Here is an 18,821-nt window from a genome sequence, read left to right on the forward strand (position 1 = left end):
TGCCTGTCAAGATGAATTAAAGTTTTTCGTTTCCATGGTAACTATTGTATGTGAAAATCATTCTCATAATCGTTTAGAGCATTATTTGTGGTAATTTTTCTAACCCAAACGAATCATAATCGAAAATTTTGTGTTAATATTTCATCCCTCTAAGCGGAATGACGTCAAAGACGAGATCATAGGTGAGCAGGATTGACGTCCTGGTAATCCGGATCATATGTGATCATACATAAAAATGATCACACATAAAAAATGTTTTGTATAGTCAATAGTTGCAGGAAAGAGCCATGAATTACTCGTTAATAAAAGAGCTTTAGTCGTGTACTTTTTGTCAAAAACACACCTGTCCATTTTCGTTGCATGATAGTTGTAAAATTACCATTTTAAATGTTTGAAAAAGCAATATCGAATGAATATCGCTAAAGGTAAAAATTACCTTGCACGTTCTTATTCCTTTATCAATCTCTTTACTTAAAGCTGATCCTGCTTTAATCTCAATTTTGTCCATCCAACATTTTATACCCTTTGATTGAATATATCTCATCAATTGTTCAACTTTTCCTTGTATTTCCCACTTGTAAGAGATAAACACGATAGGTGCTCCATCAGAAGGCACGATAGTTTTTGCATCAGTAGAATCATCACCACCACTGGAAGAAGGACCTATTACAAGAATATAACCACAGTAAATACACCATAAACTGGCTCTGTTTCAATTAAAGCTTAAATTAAGCTCCTCGCCAGAATGATTTTCATTGGCTGAACTTTACAATACATTTCTGTTTCAACCAATAGCACAGATTCGTTCTTTAGAAAGCATAGAAAAGCATTATCCAATTGGACGAAAGCTTTCGAGAGCTGCGACATGTGCCACAATTTAGTCTAGCCAACTTTGGTTTATCCGGGCCAATGATTTCAACAAGAAATTTTAAAAAAGAATTAATTGGGTGTAAGTTTCATTAGGTAACATAGTGAAGTTAACACGGGGATATAGACTTCATACATTTTTTTTTCTGAAATCCCATTCACAAACGTGTTATTAAATTGATTTAGGTGTGACATTAATGGACATGTGAAGATTCGATAAAAGCTCCGTTTTCGGGCAAAACGTTACAATTGCCCATTACAAGATCGCAAGGGGCGGCAATAGAATGCCCGCCGGACGAAATTGATACTACGATTTTGGAATTGCGAAAGTTTATTTTTTTTGTTAAGTTTTGTAGTTTGAAAGCAATGTTTGTGACGTCATCTAATAATGTTTCTAGGCGACGCAGCCGACGCTCACCAAGTTGTCAAGGAAAAACTGTCACGTTTGTGACTAACGACTGTAAATAGACTACAGTATAGATAAGTTCCAATATAACTAGGGAGCAGCGTGGCAGCGTTTTCAAACAACTTAGCATCAAATGTGGTATAACAACTGCCTAAAACTTAGCATCAAATGTGATATAACAACTGCCTTCTGTTTTAGGCAATTGCTATACCACATTTGATACAGTATAAATAGCAGTTTTCGTTCAGTCGATTGCGATGGAGAAAATAAATAAAACAAGAAAGGAAGAACATTCGTGAGTGGTAAAGTGAGAATTTCGAAATAGAGGCTTTGTATTGTGCACCCGAAATGTTACCGGGCGAGTAAATTTTGCTAGCTTTAATTCTTATTCTTTTATAAAAACGTGCAGACGATCGAGAGACTAAGGTAACAGATATCACCCGCTGGAGCGGAATGCAGAGGCGAAGTCAAACATACCGGGTGGAGGCGGGGAACGAAAACTGGAGTGAACGTTCTGGTCACTGCTGGAACTGGAAGAGTTTGTTGCCTGTTGTTCGTCTTGAGTTGGATGTCTTATGCCTGAAAATACGTATATAATCAAATGAACGAACAAAATAAAAGCATACACCAATACATGCACAGCAGATCATAGGATATAATTATATCAAAATATTTTTTCCAAGTTTCTAGGAAATTGGTCGAGCCTTTACGACTTAAAAGGCCATAGATGTATTCACGATGCTGTCGCTGCTAACTACCGTCTTTAATGTTTAATTTCTTCAAATTTTCTTCAAGTCCCGCTTCGCTTTCTTGATGCTCTTTTTCATTACTGGAAACTTGTGTTCCTGTAATCATATTATACATTGATAATAGACAGATTTTTATACATGAAAGTTGGGTATACGGGCACAATTTTATATTGTGCCAATTGATAATTGTTCTGAAGGAAAAGAAGACGCCATAAATACGGAAATGTATTCCGTGATTGCAGCTGTAATTTAGATATTTTTATTCTTTAATGATCAAATTAACAATGATCAGATCTACCAAAAATCAATTAATTCCCTTAATTAGCGACTGGGCGAAGCCGTGAGAGGGGAAAAATATCGCTTGGAAATTCTTCAAAAAAAGTATTGTAAATTAACGTTAGGCAAATTTTAGGTTATGCACAAGCGCTACATGTTTGGCTAGTAAGCTAAGATATCAAGATTGCACTGATTGGCTACGACTATATATACTATATTTTAAAATGTCAGGTTAGCTCCTATTATATAATACGAAGTATAGTCTTACTGAACTTAGATGGGTGGAGCTGCAGTTTTAACAGATTGTAGATTATAACAAAAAACAATTATTACGAACCTTCGCCCACAGTTGTTTGATAATACTTGGATCGAACGTTTTCGGCTATGTCAAGTCGTCCATTTTCTTCCAAAGCTTTCGCCAGCAGTTCTCTAGTACCTTTCTTGGTCTTGTACATATTCAACATTCGTGTTGCTTTCTGCACGTTATCATAGAGGTTAATATGATCCCGACGAATATTATCGATCTCATCAGCTTCAAATTTCCCAGTAAGTAGAGCGACCATTTCCCAATTAGCCGGAATTTTTTTACCAATCTGTACCAATTCTTGATAAGTAAATTCAGCCGCTGATTGATTAGTCGACCGTCCCACCTTTCTTGGATCCATAAAGTTTATTCTGGGTATACCTAAATTCAATGGTAAGCTTATCAAAGATTTTATTGGTAATATTAGTTAATAATTATCATACACCGGTGTCAGTCCGCTACGGATACGCGGCTTGTATACTTATAAGTCAAGAAAATCATGTAACTAGCTCTGATAAATATCATCGCTGGCATTCTTTTCGTTATTACATCTAAAGATGTCTTTGGAATGATATGAAAACAAAATATCACTGATTCTGCCGGATAATTTATAAGTAATTCAGCATCTTTGTCTCTTAATGCAGTATACCTATTAATTCGATTTGAATGTTTGATATGGAGCGTTGTATAGGTGTATCAAGTAATATGAAGCTTTAAGCTTACAGGAAAAACAATTTATATTTCTGCGAAACAATATATATAGTTTTATTAACTGGCCTGACAAACAAAGTTTTTGAATAATTAATAAACTTCCTGTTATGTATTTATTATATAAATAAATAGTTTAAAACAGAAAGTCGATCCGCTTGAAGCCTTTACACAGATTTATGTTGGACTGATAGCTTGTTGACGATATCTACATGCAATTGTGTTAATTCGCATCTTTAAAACCTGAAACTATAAGCGTCATCGCAGGCAGCAATCAAACGAGAACGGAATTCTCCAAGACCACATGCATGCATATCATTTGCCAATACCGAGGAAAACTTTGTACTGAAATAATCTGTTAAAATTTTCTCTTACAACACTATACACTTGTTTAAAAGCTAGCATTTTATCTATAATTTTACTTATTAAATGCCGATTATCAAATATTTTTCATGAATATGTTTCGGAGAGGAGTATAGCATGGCATCTTTAACATATCTCATATCATACTAACAAATTTAATTGTAGGAAAACATGCAAAGTCGGCTCGCTATGATAAATCATACGGCAAATTTTCATAGAAAATGTATCCCCCAAACGTATTGTGAATTTATAGACCACCCAAACCAAGGTAAGGCTTGCACCAATTGCGTAAAGGGATGCCGTGGAATACGTGTGATATTTTTATCAAATCTGTTTTCTTCTCGATACTTCATACAATCGAGACATTTACAAACGTTGCTGTCTCATATACCGTAGTTATAGTGCTAATAAGATCACCAATAATGCGATTAGCTTCATGAAATATGAATTTTAACCTACAAAAGCTCGTTTATCGAGTGCTTTGTCAAATCAATTTCAGCCTTTAATACCACAAACCACAGCCACAATTTACGTGTAACAAAATAAGACGGAAGTGCAAATGTTTAATGAAACATAATAAAAAGCTGTTTTCAGCCAATATCAGGCAAAATTGATATTCTTTATATAAATGTACTTACCTAAATATTGATTCTTGTCAGGAAATTGTGAAATGGAATTTACTAAAAACGCCGTTCCTTCGTTGTTGTTTGCCAGTATGTCTGAATGAATCTGTAACGGCGTGTCCGCGTCTGCATGTATATAAATATGCATGGCCACACGCTTTACATGTCTGCAAGATACAGACCATCGGGATGCATAAAAAAAGGGGGGGGGGGGATCTGTCTAATTTTTACTGAATCACGACAGTACTTCCAAAAAAATTATTACTATTTGAATCGTATCTGAACGCCGTTGTTTATAATACATGCTTTGGCAACGGATATCAAATGCGAACGGAAGAACTTGAGGAAAGCACTTGAAACAATTAGTATACGTGTGATGTAATATTCTTTATTCACCCGCGAGTAATAGCCAAAATTTATGGGAATTCACTTCCAGACACGCGTGTTCCTAAAAACAATGATGAGGTATCGTCCCAGTGATTTATTAGAGTTCATTGCTTTAAAGCAAATTTTTTTCACAACAAAATTTGAAAGCTTTTATGTGTATTCGGTCGTTTATGCCTGTAATTGGTGCGATAATGCATTTTGCGCATTTCGCTCGGTGAAGAAAAACACATTGGGTTCATGGATTAAGTTAAGAAGAATGCAGCACATACCTTTTTTTGATGCCGGTGCACACTTTATGAACACTTGAACTCGCGTTGGAACTTGGCACTCTCTCTCTCTCTCTCCGTAGCTCAGTGATCAGACTCCAGAGCAGTGCATCGGCATTGCGCAAACTTGAGTGTGCCGGTTCCTGCCAGAAGGGAACGACGATAGTTGCTGTATTTCAATTTCGTTAACTGTTTACATGAGCCCGGTTACTCGAGATTCAACAAAGCGTGAGATGATTTTGAGGTATTGAAATGAGCAGATAACATGATCCTGGCAGTCGAAAAATCACCACAACAATACTATGTATACTTGTTTGGTGTCATAAAGACTTATGTTGCTTGTTGCAACAGAGTTGCATTGATCGTTTAGAGCATCTACAGAAACTCAAAAATTTCAAAATACTTGACTAGTAGAACAATGTGTGTAAAATATATGTCTTCTCGCGAACTCCCGAAAGTAAGTTCTTCTGAATTTAAAGATCCTGGTGAGAAAAGGGAAATAGGAGGGAAAGCAATGTTTTTCTCCTGTTGCGCCAATATAATATTCTCTTATTTAATGATAATCAACAATACAAAATTAATGAACCCCAGTATAAATGTTAAGTGCTCCCATCTCTTATCTATTTCTATAAGCAGACCAGGGTTGGTTGATTTTATGAATAAATAAGCCAAATTTATTAACATAACATTCGTTTCCTTTGTTTAAAACAAAGGAATCAAAGTACCGCCAATAACAATGTTTGGCTTATTTATTCAGAAACTTACCAACCCTAAAGCAGACACTCGGATCCTACGTCCGCACACACGAAATACGTTAATTCTATGATACTTGTACAACTGTTCCCAATGAAATAAAAAATCGCATTGTAAATAATTATAAATTAGCAGATGCCGAGTATGTCTAATATTATTTGTATTTTGTATTAAAGGAATGCCATTGCGATTTGGGATATTGCGAGAATTTTGAAAGTGTATAAAGATAGTGTTATATATCTCAAATATATAAGATAAGAAAACGAAAAAATAATTTTATTATATGTGTATAGAGATTTATGCACAGCAGAATGATGAATAAAAATCGTATTTCACTGTGTAAATTAATTTCATGCAATTTGATTGGACGTACGATGTTTTTCACGTGTGAAAAAATGCCATACACGGCTTTTGATTGGACGTACGATATTCTTCACACGTGAGAAATTGTCGTATGTCATTTTGGCGGCAATTTGTTTACATTTTTCTTTCAAGATGGCGTCGAAATATAGGAGTGAGATTCAAAACATAATTCTCATATTCAAGATATTTTTACATTCAGCACATCTCAAATCTTTCGGAAAGAATGTCTAACTTCTATTGAACAAAATTACAAAGAAACTGAACGGTAATAAATATGTTTTCATGCATAAAGTTTCGATTTCTTTGTTCGCTGTGTTTTTGTATATTAAAAGCGTGTCGTTGTCAAATTGATCTCTATACACATTTAATAAACAAATTACTTCATGGTTGGCTCGTTTGTACGATTTTTATTATGCACTCGTTGCGAAGGATCGCAAACTCACTCATTCGCTGCGCTCACTCGTTCGTATTGCGATCCTTCACAACTCGTGCGTAAAAATCGTACGCACTCGCCAACCATGAAGTAATCTCTATATGTTGTATACTTAGCGCCTAATATTTAACATTATGTAATCATACCCATAAAGGTAATTCACATAATTCAATACAAGTGGGCCTAAAGAACTCTAACTAACTTTTGAAGATTCATTTGTTATGATATAATCAAAAACAATGCGTAATGCAATGAATGTCACCGAACACAGTCAGCTTAAGAACACAGCACTTGCATCCAAATGTGTATGGGCGGTTTAAAAGGTAATAATGAATAGAATTCTGTTTAATAGTTATCTCATTGTTCAAATTGTAGGTTGCATTTCTGAATAATTTACTGTGAATCAGACAGTTGTTTGACAAATGATTACACAATTTCCTATGGATATCTGCTTGAAAACCGCCATCTTGAATTTTTATGAAAATTGCTACAAATGCATGCATTTTATTCTTTTAATCTGGAGTTAATGATCGAAGCCGTTCTAATGATTACTAGCAAGCGGGTTTTCAGCGCAAAACAATACACATACACACGCGTTTTTTGTGGGAGAAGGGGTTTGGGGGAAGCACTCCTATAGGATGTAATTCTTTGTGGTCATTCTTTCATCCCAAAGACTCGTTCTTAAATGGCCTTAAAATCGTTGTCCTGGGGTTTATATTCTCCCATTAGGACTCTGCAACGCACAGCCAGCGCATGATGTCATGTATGCGCACACGCTACATACCATGAAAGAGGTAGCTAGCCTCTAAGACATCAACCTGACCAACCGCACACGCTAGTTGGACAGTATACGATTCGACTGATCTATGATTACAATAACTTAATGCTGAGTCTATGGGCTTGAACGTGACAATCAGGAGCGCTTCCTCCCACAATACACAGAATGTGTATCCCCATAGACGAAGGAGCCCCCTTCCCCCCAAAATAGGAAATCAATATTTTGAAATATTGGCCAGTGTGGCTGATACGCTTGAGAGCGTTGAGGTAGGTGTTTGAATGTAACGTTCAAAACAATCAGAAGACCAGCGTCCTAACGTTTTGATCAGCCAAGCAGGCAGGTTAGCCGATGCTGCGGTCGTAGCAGCGCAGATCCGAAAGCTATGACTAGCATATTCCGTGGCGTTGAGACCAACTTTCTGTAACAACGTTCGAGTCTGGGCGGTTAACGTTTTTTTCGTGAGCGGTTTGCCTGATGCATGAATAAAGAGAGGGCCGGTGGTTTTTGGTCGCCGTACTAAATAGTGCTTCATGGCCGAAACGGGGCAAAGCGCGGTCCCTGTGGCCCCAACAGTTATTGTGTGACCTACGCGAAAGGGGTCTGTTTTGGATTCTTTAAGGTGAACTGTCATATAATTAGGCTGGGCCATTGCTGTACCTTGGGAAAATGCGATATTATCTTTCGTGAGGTGTATACTGGAGTTAAATTTCAAATTTGTTGTTAGCTCACCCAAGCGGAGAAAGCCAAAAAATGCCAGATCATAGCTGCCCATATCATAAGTCATAGTTTGTAGTGTTAGGACAGCAAGCAACGCGCGGAAGAGTTCTAAGTGATGAATGGTGATCGTAAGCGAACTGAACTTTATCCCCTGTGATCGCTTTATACCCGTAGTACTAGTTGCAGCCGCACCATTTTTTGCAAATTCAGAGTATGACCGTGGCGAACATGGAAGTGGCGGACGGCCGCCAAATATGTTTTGATCGATGTATACTTGATAGTTCTGGCCAAATATGCAACGTATTCTGTCAAAAGGGGTTCATTGGCAGGGAGACAATGTTCGATCTTTTGTCGCCTAAACCAATTTACAAAGTGCTTAAAACTTTTTTCGCCTGCGCTGTAGGTCTGCTTAGTTGTTGTTGCAACGGAAAGATTTATATAGCGTTGAATATCATCGTTTAAATTGCCAGCATTATTTCGGGGACCAAACATGGGTTGTATCCGCCTGCGGTGCCAGTTGACGGAATCGCTGAAGCTGAAAACGAGAAATGGAGTCTGCTATTTCGTTCCGTTTTCCACAAATGTGCGTTGCCCGAATGTACATATTATATCGCAGGGTAAGAAGAGTTAAGTGACGAAGCAGATCCATTACCCGAGGGATTTTGGAACGTTTGGTGTTAATCATGTTGACGACTGCCTCATTATCACACTTAAATTTAATGCGTTGATCGCGCAGTAGGGGCCCCCAAATTTGACATGCAACGACGATAGCAAAAAGTTCTTGCCATGCAATGCTTATACCGGGAACTCCTAGTTGTTGGTGAGCATGCCATGTACCCTGGAACCATTTGGTCCCAAATATGCCACCATACCCAAGTGTCCCAGAGGCATCCGTGTATAACACTAAGCTATCTGAATCCTGCCATTCGGAAGATAAAAAGAAATTAGCCCCGTTCCAATTTAAAATAAAATCCTTCCACATTTCAAGATCTTGGAAGAAACCCTTACTGAGTTTAATGTGATGGTGTTGCTTTTTAACGTTGCGAGTCAGGGCAATCATATGTTGTAGAAAGGGGCGGCCGGGTGGCACAACTTTACATGCGAAATTCAAAGTTCCTATGAGGGATTGTAGTTCCTTCAATGTGCACGAGGTCTTGTGTTGGAAAGTAATGAATATGTCATGCAACCGTGTTATCTTATCTGGAGGGAGACGTGCCTGCATTTGAACCGTATCTAAAATTATACCCATGAATTCAAGAACTTGCGACGGACCCTGTGTTTTGCCGGCGGCTATCGGTATTTTTATATTTTGAAATGCAAGAAGCATGGCGGATAAACTTTGTTGACAGATGCTGTCAAAGGGCAAAGCGGGTGCTTTTGGTTCAATGAGCAAAAAATCATCTAGGATATGACATGCGAAGGAAATAGGGCATTTATTTAGTAAGATCCACTCCAAGGCATCGGAAAGTTGATTAAATATAAAAGGAGCGCTGCGCAGACCAAATGGGAGAACTTTGTCGCAGTAATATTTTCCCTCCCAGCACATTCCTAACAATTCGTAATCGTCCGGATGTATAGGTATGAGCCGAAAAGCAGATTCAATATCGGTTTTTGCAAGAAAGCAACCTTGCCCAAAACGCATAATTCCCTTGATCGCATCGTCGATAGTAACGTACTGAAGACTAAAGTCGTCTTGTGAGATAGAAGAATTTATGCTGGTCATACCCGATTTCGGAAATGAAAGATGAAATATAGTGCGGAACTTTTCCGAATGCTTTTTAGGGACCAACCCGATAGCAGAAACTTGAAAATTTGGAAATGGGGGCTCGTTAAAGGGACCAGCCACACGGCCTAGCGAAATCTCTTTAGCTAAATTGGATGAAACAATTGCAGGGTCCGCATTCGCCGTCGGTAAATTTTTTGGAAAAGCGTGGCGCGCGCTGCCCATGAAAGCCAATGCGCGCGCCGTATCTAAGGTTTTGGCATAAATGTGACACAAAATTAGGGTCTGGATGACCCGTAAGGGCTTTTTCTAAAGTATTTACATTGATGGGTGTTGGAACTAGGTTAGTGCTTTGACTTGGCAGGTCTGTGGTCAGTGTGGTGACGCTTGGAGATGCGTTGGGCTTCAGAATCTTCGGCGGGCTGGGCTTGGTTGGTCGGACAAGAGTATGCTGTATGTGGGCCTCGGCATTTGCTACATGCGTGGTGGTATCGGCACGGCTGATGGGAACATCCAGATCGCCTATTATATTCGATGCAGAGACCTCGTTCGCCCCCTGAGGAAAACTGCTTTTGGGGTCCGTTGTGAAAAAGAGGGTATTCCTTCTAAGTACATCGGGAGATACAGTGAATATCATCAACCACAGCTGTTGATCGATAATTGACCAATCGATGCATGCGTTGAGGGAAACTTTTCGGCGAAACTTATGGTCGTAAATACACCATCCCAGGCCGCGATGAGTACGAGATGCGTGGCGGATTAGACTCATGTATTGCAGCAATTCCTGGGCCCGTCCCGGGAACGAATGTGTCAAGACACTCATGTAGATCGTGAAAGCTGTAGTCCACTGTTCAATATCGGTGATTTTTGCGACGGACTGAGACGACCTTTTAACCTTAATTACCGAGTTCTCAAGCGTCAAGGTAATAGGCTCGTCGTCAGAGCCATTAGAGAAGTTTTTTGGGAGAAGCTTAGCTAAGTCAAAAAACTCACCCGATTGAATTTGTCTCACGTATGCTGCGGGAACATCGTGGAATCCGTGGCTGTAGGGCACTTGAGGTGACGTCGCGGTAGGAACAACCGAGTTCACAAACTGCGCGGCTACGGATTGCTCAGGAGCGTCATCAACGATGGCCTCATCTACGCTGTGGGTGACGGGACCAGAGTTCTGCATGGATGCCACAGCAGCTTTAGCGGCGGTTGTCGCGATCTGTTCAGCCGATTTGTCGAGGATGGCCTGAATTTGCGCTAACTGAGCGTCGTTGAAAGCGTTCGCTGTCGCTGTCTGTCGAAGATTATCCGGGGAAGTTTCAGGGACCAACTCTGACTCAGGAGAGCTCGAGGAAGCGTGACGCTGTAGTCGGTGAATCAGCGTGTTTCGCCGTCCGTTCGAAGGTAAACCTTGTTCGGCGCAACGTTCTCGAAGAGCCGTTAAACTGATCTCGCTCCGTGGCTGATGTAGTTGGCGTGGTGTTGTTCGACTACGTGCGGCTCGAGGCATGATAAAAATTTTATTTATTCTTTCTTTCCGATTTGACGTAAATAATGCTTTTTAATTTTGCGAACTGTGTCTGAGCAAAGCGATTTGCCAATGAGAAGATGAGCTTGTGCATGCTGCTTACGTGACCCTCTGAAATGTTATTGGTTTTTTTTCGCGCCAAATGGAAAAGGAGTTTAATTGGTTGGATGAGCAGGTCAAATGAGTTCGCGTGTGATGCCATATTGCATCCACTAATGCATTGGAGCGCCGGTTTGACGCATGTCTGACATGCCGCCCGCAGACATATGTTTTTTGCCAAAGCCGAAGACACACCTTGATATGAACGTTTCCTCATTAACTTTATTTTAATATTGATATACTAAAATAGCTTTTGTTACGAGCCGGTTCTTTTAATTACTAATGGCTGCGCATTGTGAAACCGATTACTTTTCAATTATTTATTCTTTGATAGCTACTATTACTTATAAAACCTCTTATAACCTTTGATATATAATACTACTTAATATTACTTAAGCAGTTCAACTTATCTGTCGAAGCACAACTCTCGATATCTTAACAATTCTGTGTTCTTTCTATCGTAATGGTTCTCTCCACTCTTTTGGTTTGTGGTTCTTTTCACGTTACTTCTTTAATTTCGTTTTTAAAGCAATGATGCTATTCAGGCTTGCGCCTTACGAATAATGCAATCAAGAGTTGTGCTTTGACTTTTATATGGTTTGCTAGCAGAAGATACTATAGAATTATTTCCCCTACGCAATACAGCGTGAATAAGCAAGTAACAGCGTGATGAAGCGAGTAAACAACAACAATGGTCAGCCCCAAACCAAGTTATGTCATTTGTCACAAGTATATAATTACTAAGGTTCCTTAAATATATAATATTATAATTACATACATGATATTACGGTACATGCATGATATTATACATGATTGAGATTACGGTATCATGTAACAAGTTTATAATCATAATTTTTATTATCCGGCTCTTGAAACTAAAAAGATATGCTAAGACACATAATACCTATTACTACCTTCATTTAATATAAAATGAGAAACTGGATACAGGTGTGCCACTCTCTTTGGGTGCCACTTTTTTTTACCACCCCCTTTTTTTTTACCACCGCATTTGAATCAGGTTCATGGTTCCCTGTTGAAGCACTTGCGATTGGTAAGAGCACCCATACACAATGTTTAAAAATCTTAAAGGAGAGATTCAACCCACGACTCGGCTTCTTTATTCAATCCTACAAAAAGGCGAAATTTACGGAATAAAATTTTTAATCAGTTTATTTCAACTCAAATCAAAATACGTAGTTACATTAGAGCCTTGATTAAAAAAAAGCGGTTCCGCCAAAATTGAAATATTTGTATTTCATATTGTTGTTTTTTACTATTGGTCAATTTGACTAAACGAAATTTCATTGGCTCATTTGCAGCGGAAGTAAAAAAATTCTGATACAAGCGAATTAGCCTTTCTCACGATGACGAATATCCGCCATGTTTCGAGTACTTTCAATTTTCTCAAATGCGTTTAAACAATAATAGCAATGTAAGAAACATTTTTTTAGCGTCCATAGACCATTTGTAGAATAAATTAAGCCTAAAATCAAAGACAGCCGCCCTGACAAGGTCTTCCACTCACAATTTAAAAAAAGTACCCCAAAATTGGCGGCACATTTGTCATCGTGAAAAAGGCTAATTGGGGAATGACCGGAAAACTGGAAAACATACAATTACAATATACAATATGGCTAATATGCGTCCTAGCCGTCATTTTTAGGGGTTTTTTTTCGAAGCATTGAGAAACACGTGGTTTTCTCCATGGCTTCACTCGAAGCAGTAGCTTCATTCCTTTGGTTAAACTTTCTGCGAGACTCGGGTTTCTTGACACTCTTGCGACCGCGCTTGAAAAACTGGAGAGTTGGAAAGTGCATTTTCTTTTTCTAAAATAATGGAGAATATATTATTATAAGTTTTTAACTTTAATTCCTAATTTTGTTTCATTAACTAGAAATCGCATTTTAACGCTACAAATAATACAATAAAAGTAACAATAAAATTATAATGCAATTATTGGAAATGCATAGCCTATATAGATTCTTATTAACGCATGTAAGCATCGCGCTCAAACTAACTTTTCAGTGAGACAAGTTTAATTTTGAACACGGACTCCCTTGCAATACATGCATTCGATCATTTCTTAATCCGGGTTAAAAATAAGGTATGGTTCTGATTAAAGCCAAACTGCGCTTTGACCCAGTACGTATATATTTATTAAATGATTAAATTCATTATATCCTGAAACCTCCGTTTGTTAACCTACGGGCAGTAAATTCCTTCTATTCTTTTATTATACATTGTTCCATATTTGTTTCCCTGCCGTGTTGCATAATCTAGATGCTATTTTGACTTAAATAATAAGTTAAATTGTTATACAAAAATATCCAAAATCACAAATCACCTGTCTTGTCTCTCCCAGAGTTGTGTAAGAAGAATTGTCACTATTCAAAGGTGTTTTACTTTTTAACTCAAATTCATTTATTAATTCCTTAACTGACTTCGTCAGCAATTTGTGCATTGACGATACCCTTTCTCTGGTAACAGAAGTAGGACCTACAAGAAACATAGACGTCAATAAACCAAGCAACTAATTTATCGTATTTGGGCTATGTGCACACGAGCGTCGTTTTCAAGCGTTTTCAAAATCGTTTTTGTCTTTTTTATTGTTTAGACGCCTTGTCCACACGACCCAAGGAAAATATGCCAAATATGTTAAATTAGCTTTAACTTCTATTGTAAATTGACGGTGTTTTGAGACCGTTCGGACATGAAAACGAATTTGAAAACGCTTGAAAACGTTACCATGTGCACATAGCATTAGAATCAAAGTTTTCATGTGAAAAATCGGATTGAACAGTAGTTGATCGGAACCTTTCTACCAGGGTCCTGCTACCGCAGACTGGGAGCGCTATCTATCTGATAATAGTAGTGATTTTTTAATTTTATTCACTCAGCTGATCGATTCACTTAACTACCTACAGAGTTGTTGAATCTGGGTTAGTTTTTGTATTGAGAGTTACAACGAACAATTCGAGAAATGTTTGACAACTTTTCTCCGGTGTTACTGCGGAAAAAAAGTATTTTTGCGTGCATATGAGACCGCTGAAAAACAAGCCCTCTTAAAGCTCGTATTCACGCGCGAGGAATCGACAACAAAATGTTTTGTTACCATGCAGCAATTAATCCAGGGTTTATCTCATGGAAATCTTTTGCCATACTGCAAGAGTGCGAGAAGAGTAGCAAGTGAATGCGCGTAATTTGTAATTCAGAGGCTCGAAGCTTATATAAATAAAGGTTAAAAAAGGTTGTTTTAAACAAAGGTTTTTTTAAATAAAGGTTGTTTTAAATAAAGGTTGCTTTGTAAAAATTTAATGCAGTACTTTGAACAATTGCATTAAGCAGTACATTCGCCAAAATTTCCCCTGCACCCTTCTAACAAAAAACGACTATAGCGTCCCTTCTTTGAATGAGTTAAACAAATCTTAAGACAGACTTCATGCACTTAAATATAAAACTTACTCTCAGGTAACTGAGAACTTTCTTTCGAAGTGGTGTCAGATTGCTGGATTTCAGAGTTCTCCTCAAGAATATTCCCTGTAAATATTGGCAGTTCATTAGATACACGTTGATAATAGTGGCGACTGGCAATAACGTATCGATGCAAACTGACGATTTACTTTAAACGAATAATTTTAATGACTGAGAGCTGTTTATCTGCAGCGAGTTATCCAGGTTAGGCGAGGTAAAAAGCACATTAAACTAAATATTTAACGGATTAGACTTCATTATAATGCAGTTTTTACGTCGCCTAGCCGGAATACCTGGCTCCATAAAAACCGTTATACGCTGTATACTTCACAACCATGCACCGAATATCATTAAAATTTGGATAATGAAGCATTTTAGCTCATTGTCATCAATGTATTCGGTACATGCAAAATCAGCATACGAGACGAGTCTGGCCGGAACATTTTGGGAAAATAAATACGAGCTTGTGTATGTTTTGTGATCACCTTTGGTTGTACGAGTGTGGTTTTCACGGGGGAGCCGCGTTTACACTACGTGCTTTGAACAGGCCTTGGCCTAGATGTGAACATTTTTACCCGGCCTAGACCAGGCCTGGACCTATAACCTGGAGCACGATTGTATTTTGGTAATGTGAACAGACTCTACCTAGTCCTGACAAATTTTTAACTTAATATTAGTTTGTATAGGATCCATATAGTATTACGCCTTTTCGGCGTGTTTTGGATCTCTTTCCCGGCAATTATTTTGTCAATTAACCTCGCTAACTTAATTGAAACAACTATTATTCGGAATCAAATGTATATAGTCAAATAGAGTCATAAATTGAGGTTAACATCATCCGTTTTTCAGCTAATTTCACCTGAAAATTAATTAGTCTAAACCCTATTTACAATATATGGACTCTTACAGCAACTTTAAAACGTCAAAAAACTACAAAATCTTCAGGAACCAAACTTCAAATGTTATTCTTCGAATATTTTAATATGCTGCGAATATTCGCAGTTGACTTTAAGGCCCCGTTTACATTATATCGGATTGCATCGGAGCGCAGCGATTTTCGCACCGGATTGGGCTGCTTTTTACACTACTCCACCGTAATCCGGTACATGCCGCAGAGCGAAAATCACTCCGGTTTTGAGGTGATATAAAAAGTAATCCGGTATTTATCGGGGCAGTGTAAACAGACCAATCCGGTACAAAACTTACTTTGGCGCGAAATTTGTGAGCTAAGTCGTGCCTTACGAGAATGACTCTCTGGGAAACTGGCTTTGTTTCTATGGCAACATCAAAAAGTGTTGAGCTGGCAACAAAGCGAAACGGTGCAATCCGAATAGTGTAAACACCCTTATTTTTTGCTTTGGAGTGAAAATTAATTCGGTATGGAAAGTAATCCGGTATAGTGTAAACGGGGCCTAAAGGCTTTGTTTCATCAAAATTCAAATTTCAACTTTAAAAAACCCTTTTTAAAGTATATTAAGCAATGGTGTGATAGCATTTCGTTGTCGGTTTTATCTTTGCAAAACAACATATCAAGCTCAAATCAATGTACATGCAGACATAACAAACTGTATCTTTTTCAATACTTTAATCTCCCAGTCTTAAATTGTACCCCCTTTAGTTCATAAACATGCAAAAAATGGGCTTATTTTACTTTGTAAAATATTTTTTATTAACATATGTAAAATAATCCGCTTCGCACCGGAATAATTATGCCCAACTAAGATGGTTGTTTTTCAAAATTCAAATCCTCAGAAATGTCCTATCAATTTTCAATACATATTATTGCTGGGATACGTAAGTTCCAGTGTTCCTCTTATGTTTCACCCATGTCGCGACATAGAATTACACTTAGTAAAAGAATAAATATATGTTATTTACCAGTCAGTACCTATACGGACCGACTAAACTAGTAAATAATAGATTTATTTTTTTTAATTCTCGTATTTTTTTAATTCCCGTTTAGATTTGGCCTCATACGGACCGCTCGCGTAGCCAATCAGATTGCAGGAAACGCTAAAAAATATGGGTTCGGACTTCAAGAAAAAAAAATTTAATGTTTACTTTGGAGACTGACTATAATAACACTTACCATCAACATCGTGCTTTTGATAGTATTTCGATCGAACTTTTCTTGCCAAATCCTTTTCTTTCAATTCCTCTAAAGCTGAAGCCAGCTCTTTCCTTGTACCTTGTCTCTGCTGGTAACAATTCAGCATATCAAGTGCTTTCATTTTGGGTGAAGGTTTGTTGGCTGTAAGCTCGATGTTCTGAATGTCTGAATCTTGAAATTTTCCAGTGATTAAACCAACTCTCTGCCATTTTCCTGGAATTTTCTCCGAAATCCTTACTAATTCTGGCTGAGAAAACGCCATTTTTACATTCCACCAAGATAACAGGATCTGTTTAGAAGACCAAATTCACATTTGAATTAAACATAGCTACCTATGTTATGAATATTCCTCGAGACGGCGGAAAGCTTTGGCGTGGGTGCTAATTCCGCCCGGAGATAGATCAGGAATTACAACCTCGGGTATTGTGTCAGAACATGCATATAGCTGAATGTATCAGTGAACCTTATATATATAGGGAAGGCTCGCTCTAGTACATTGCGTTATCTAAAAGTAAAGCCAAACATGACGGATCACGAAGGCTGATTTTGTTTGTTTCATATTATAAGGATACATGAAGTTAAACTTAAAGCCGTTTTCCACTAGGCGGAATTTTTCGAGCTGTTGCCGTTAATAACGATATCCCACAATGGGCCGTTATATGTCGATAGTGCCGTAAAATTATTCTCCTTTGTTCGTTTCCTAACCTTACAACTTGACGAGGATTAGGTTTAAAGTTTTATTTGTTCGTTGTCAGTGCATGAATTGTCTATGGTAATCGGCTTGGAACGGAATAAAATGATCACATTCGTCTGAGTGCTTGTCGAAAATTCATACTTAAAGTCTCATCCAGAAGCCACGCGAGTTTAAACAAGTGCAGACAACGGAGTCGCTGGGTTGATGAGGCTACTCTTTCTCGTTGAATTGTGCACGTTCATATATAGACGAACTATGCGGATAATTCGTGTTGACGGATGATCCGTCTGCTTGCCCGTGTATTTTGCATAGTTTGGCCATTTTTCTTTCGAATCTAAAACTTAATCCAGTAAGAGATATCTGCATATGTTATGTTCTACAGTTTATTGCACGGAATCGAGGGCCGGTGTATATCTTATAATTAACCTCAGTTAAAATCAAAATTTTGATCGTATACAAACGGTGAAACGAAATTGACAAATACAAACTATATATTTAAACATTTCGCTGCCATGGAATATATTAATTATTATGGAACATTGAGTTCTAACGATATTTTATCGAAATGAAGGTACATACCGATAATGCATGATTTCTGAAGACGTTTCAAAACGATTTTGGTCGTTCTTTCTTTGTGGACGTTCAAGTGGAAAATGCCGACGCGACGGGTCGGCGCGTATTTAAATGCATAAGAAATTTTATTCGTCGGTTGAGTCATAACAATTCTCGTGACACTGCAAAAACCTTGAATTTAAAACCTGAAAATTAGTTGATTAAGCAAAAATTTTAGATTTGGTCCATAGTTGTTTTGTGGCAATACATCTGAAACTAACTCAAGGAGACATCATAGCCATAATTCTGTCGAAGGTGATGGTTTTGACCAAGCATAATATCGATAGATAGATAGTTTCATTGTTTATTTAATGAAAGTTCAACATAAGTGCTTATAATGCTGAATTGCGTAAAATAAACATGGACGAACATGAACATGAAGAAACACATCAAAAGACAATTTTCTTTTAACAAACGCGTAACACACACAACACATGCAAGAAACCACAACATCAGTGCTACTGAAGCCACACCATGCATACACTACTGAAAACAAAGTTGTTAGTGATAGTCTGCAATATACACTTATGTCACCTGCCGCCACAGGGGATGCGACCAGAAATTAAACACAGCAAACTTAATATAAATATACCAAAAGAG

At 37.9% G+C, this 18,821-nt stretch overlaps 1 protein-coding gene and 1 long non-coding RNA gene across 2 annotated transcripts; both read right to left on the minus strand.

The window, feature by feature from the left end:
* Nucleotides 1–2,099: 2,099 nt before the first annotated feature.
* LOC114532979 lies at nt 2,100–4,415 on the minus strand. Its single transcript, XR_003688016.1, has 3 exons — nt 4,312–4,415; nt 2,636–2,983; nt 2,100–2,118 (listed from the first exon to the last, which is right to left on the minus strand). It is a non-coding gene; the product is annotated as an uncharacterized LOC114532979 (long non-coding RNA).
* Nucleotides 4,416–12,935: 8,520 nt separating this feature from the next.
* LOC114532965 lies at nt 12,936–18,288 on the minus strand. Its single transcript, XM_028554550.1, has 5 exons — nt 18,189–18,288; nt 16,895–17,204; nt 14,797–14,871; nt 13,679–13,830; nt 12,936–13,160 (listed from the first exon to the last, which is right to left on the minus strand). The coding sequence occupies exons 2-5, from the start codon at nt 17,175–17,177 to the stop codon at nt 12,981–12,983; spliced, it is 690 nt and encodes a 229-aa protein (XP_028410351.1). The 5' UTR covers nt 17,178–17,204; nt 18,189–18,288; the 3' UTR covers nt 12,936–12,980.
* Nucleotides 18,289–18,821: the final 533 nt, after the last annotated feature.

Source organism: Dendronephthya gigantea, unplaced genomic scaffold, assembly GCF_004324835.1.
Source record: "Dendronephthya gigantea isolate DGI-Jeju-01 unplaced genomic scaffold, DenGig_1.0 000082F, whole genome shotgun sequence".
NCBI lineage: Eukaryota > Metazoa > Cnidaria > Anthozoa > Malacalcyonacea > Nephtheidae > Dendronephthya > Dendronephthya gigantea.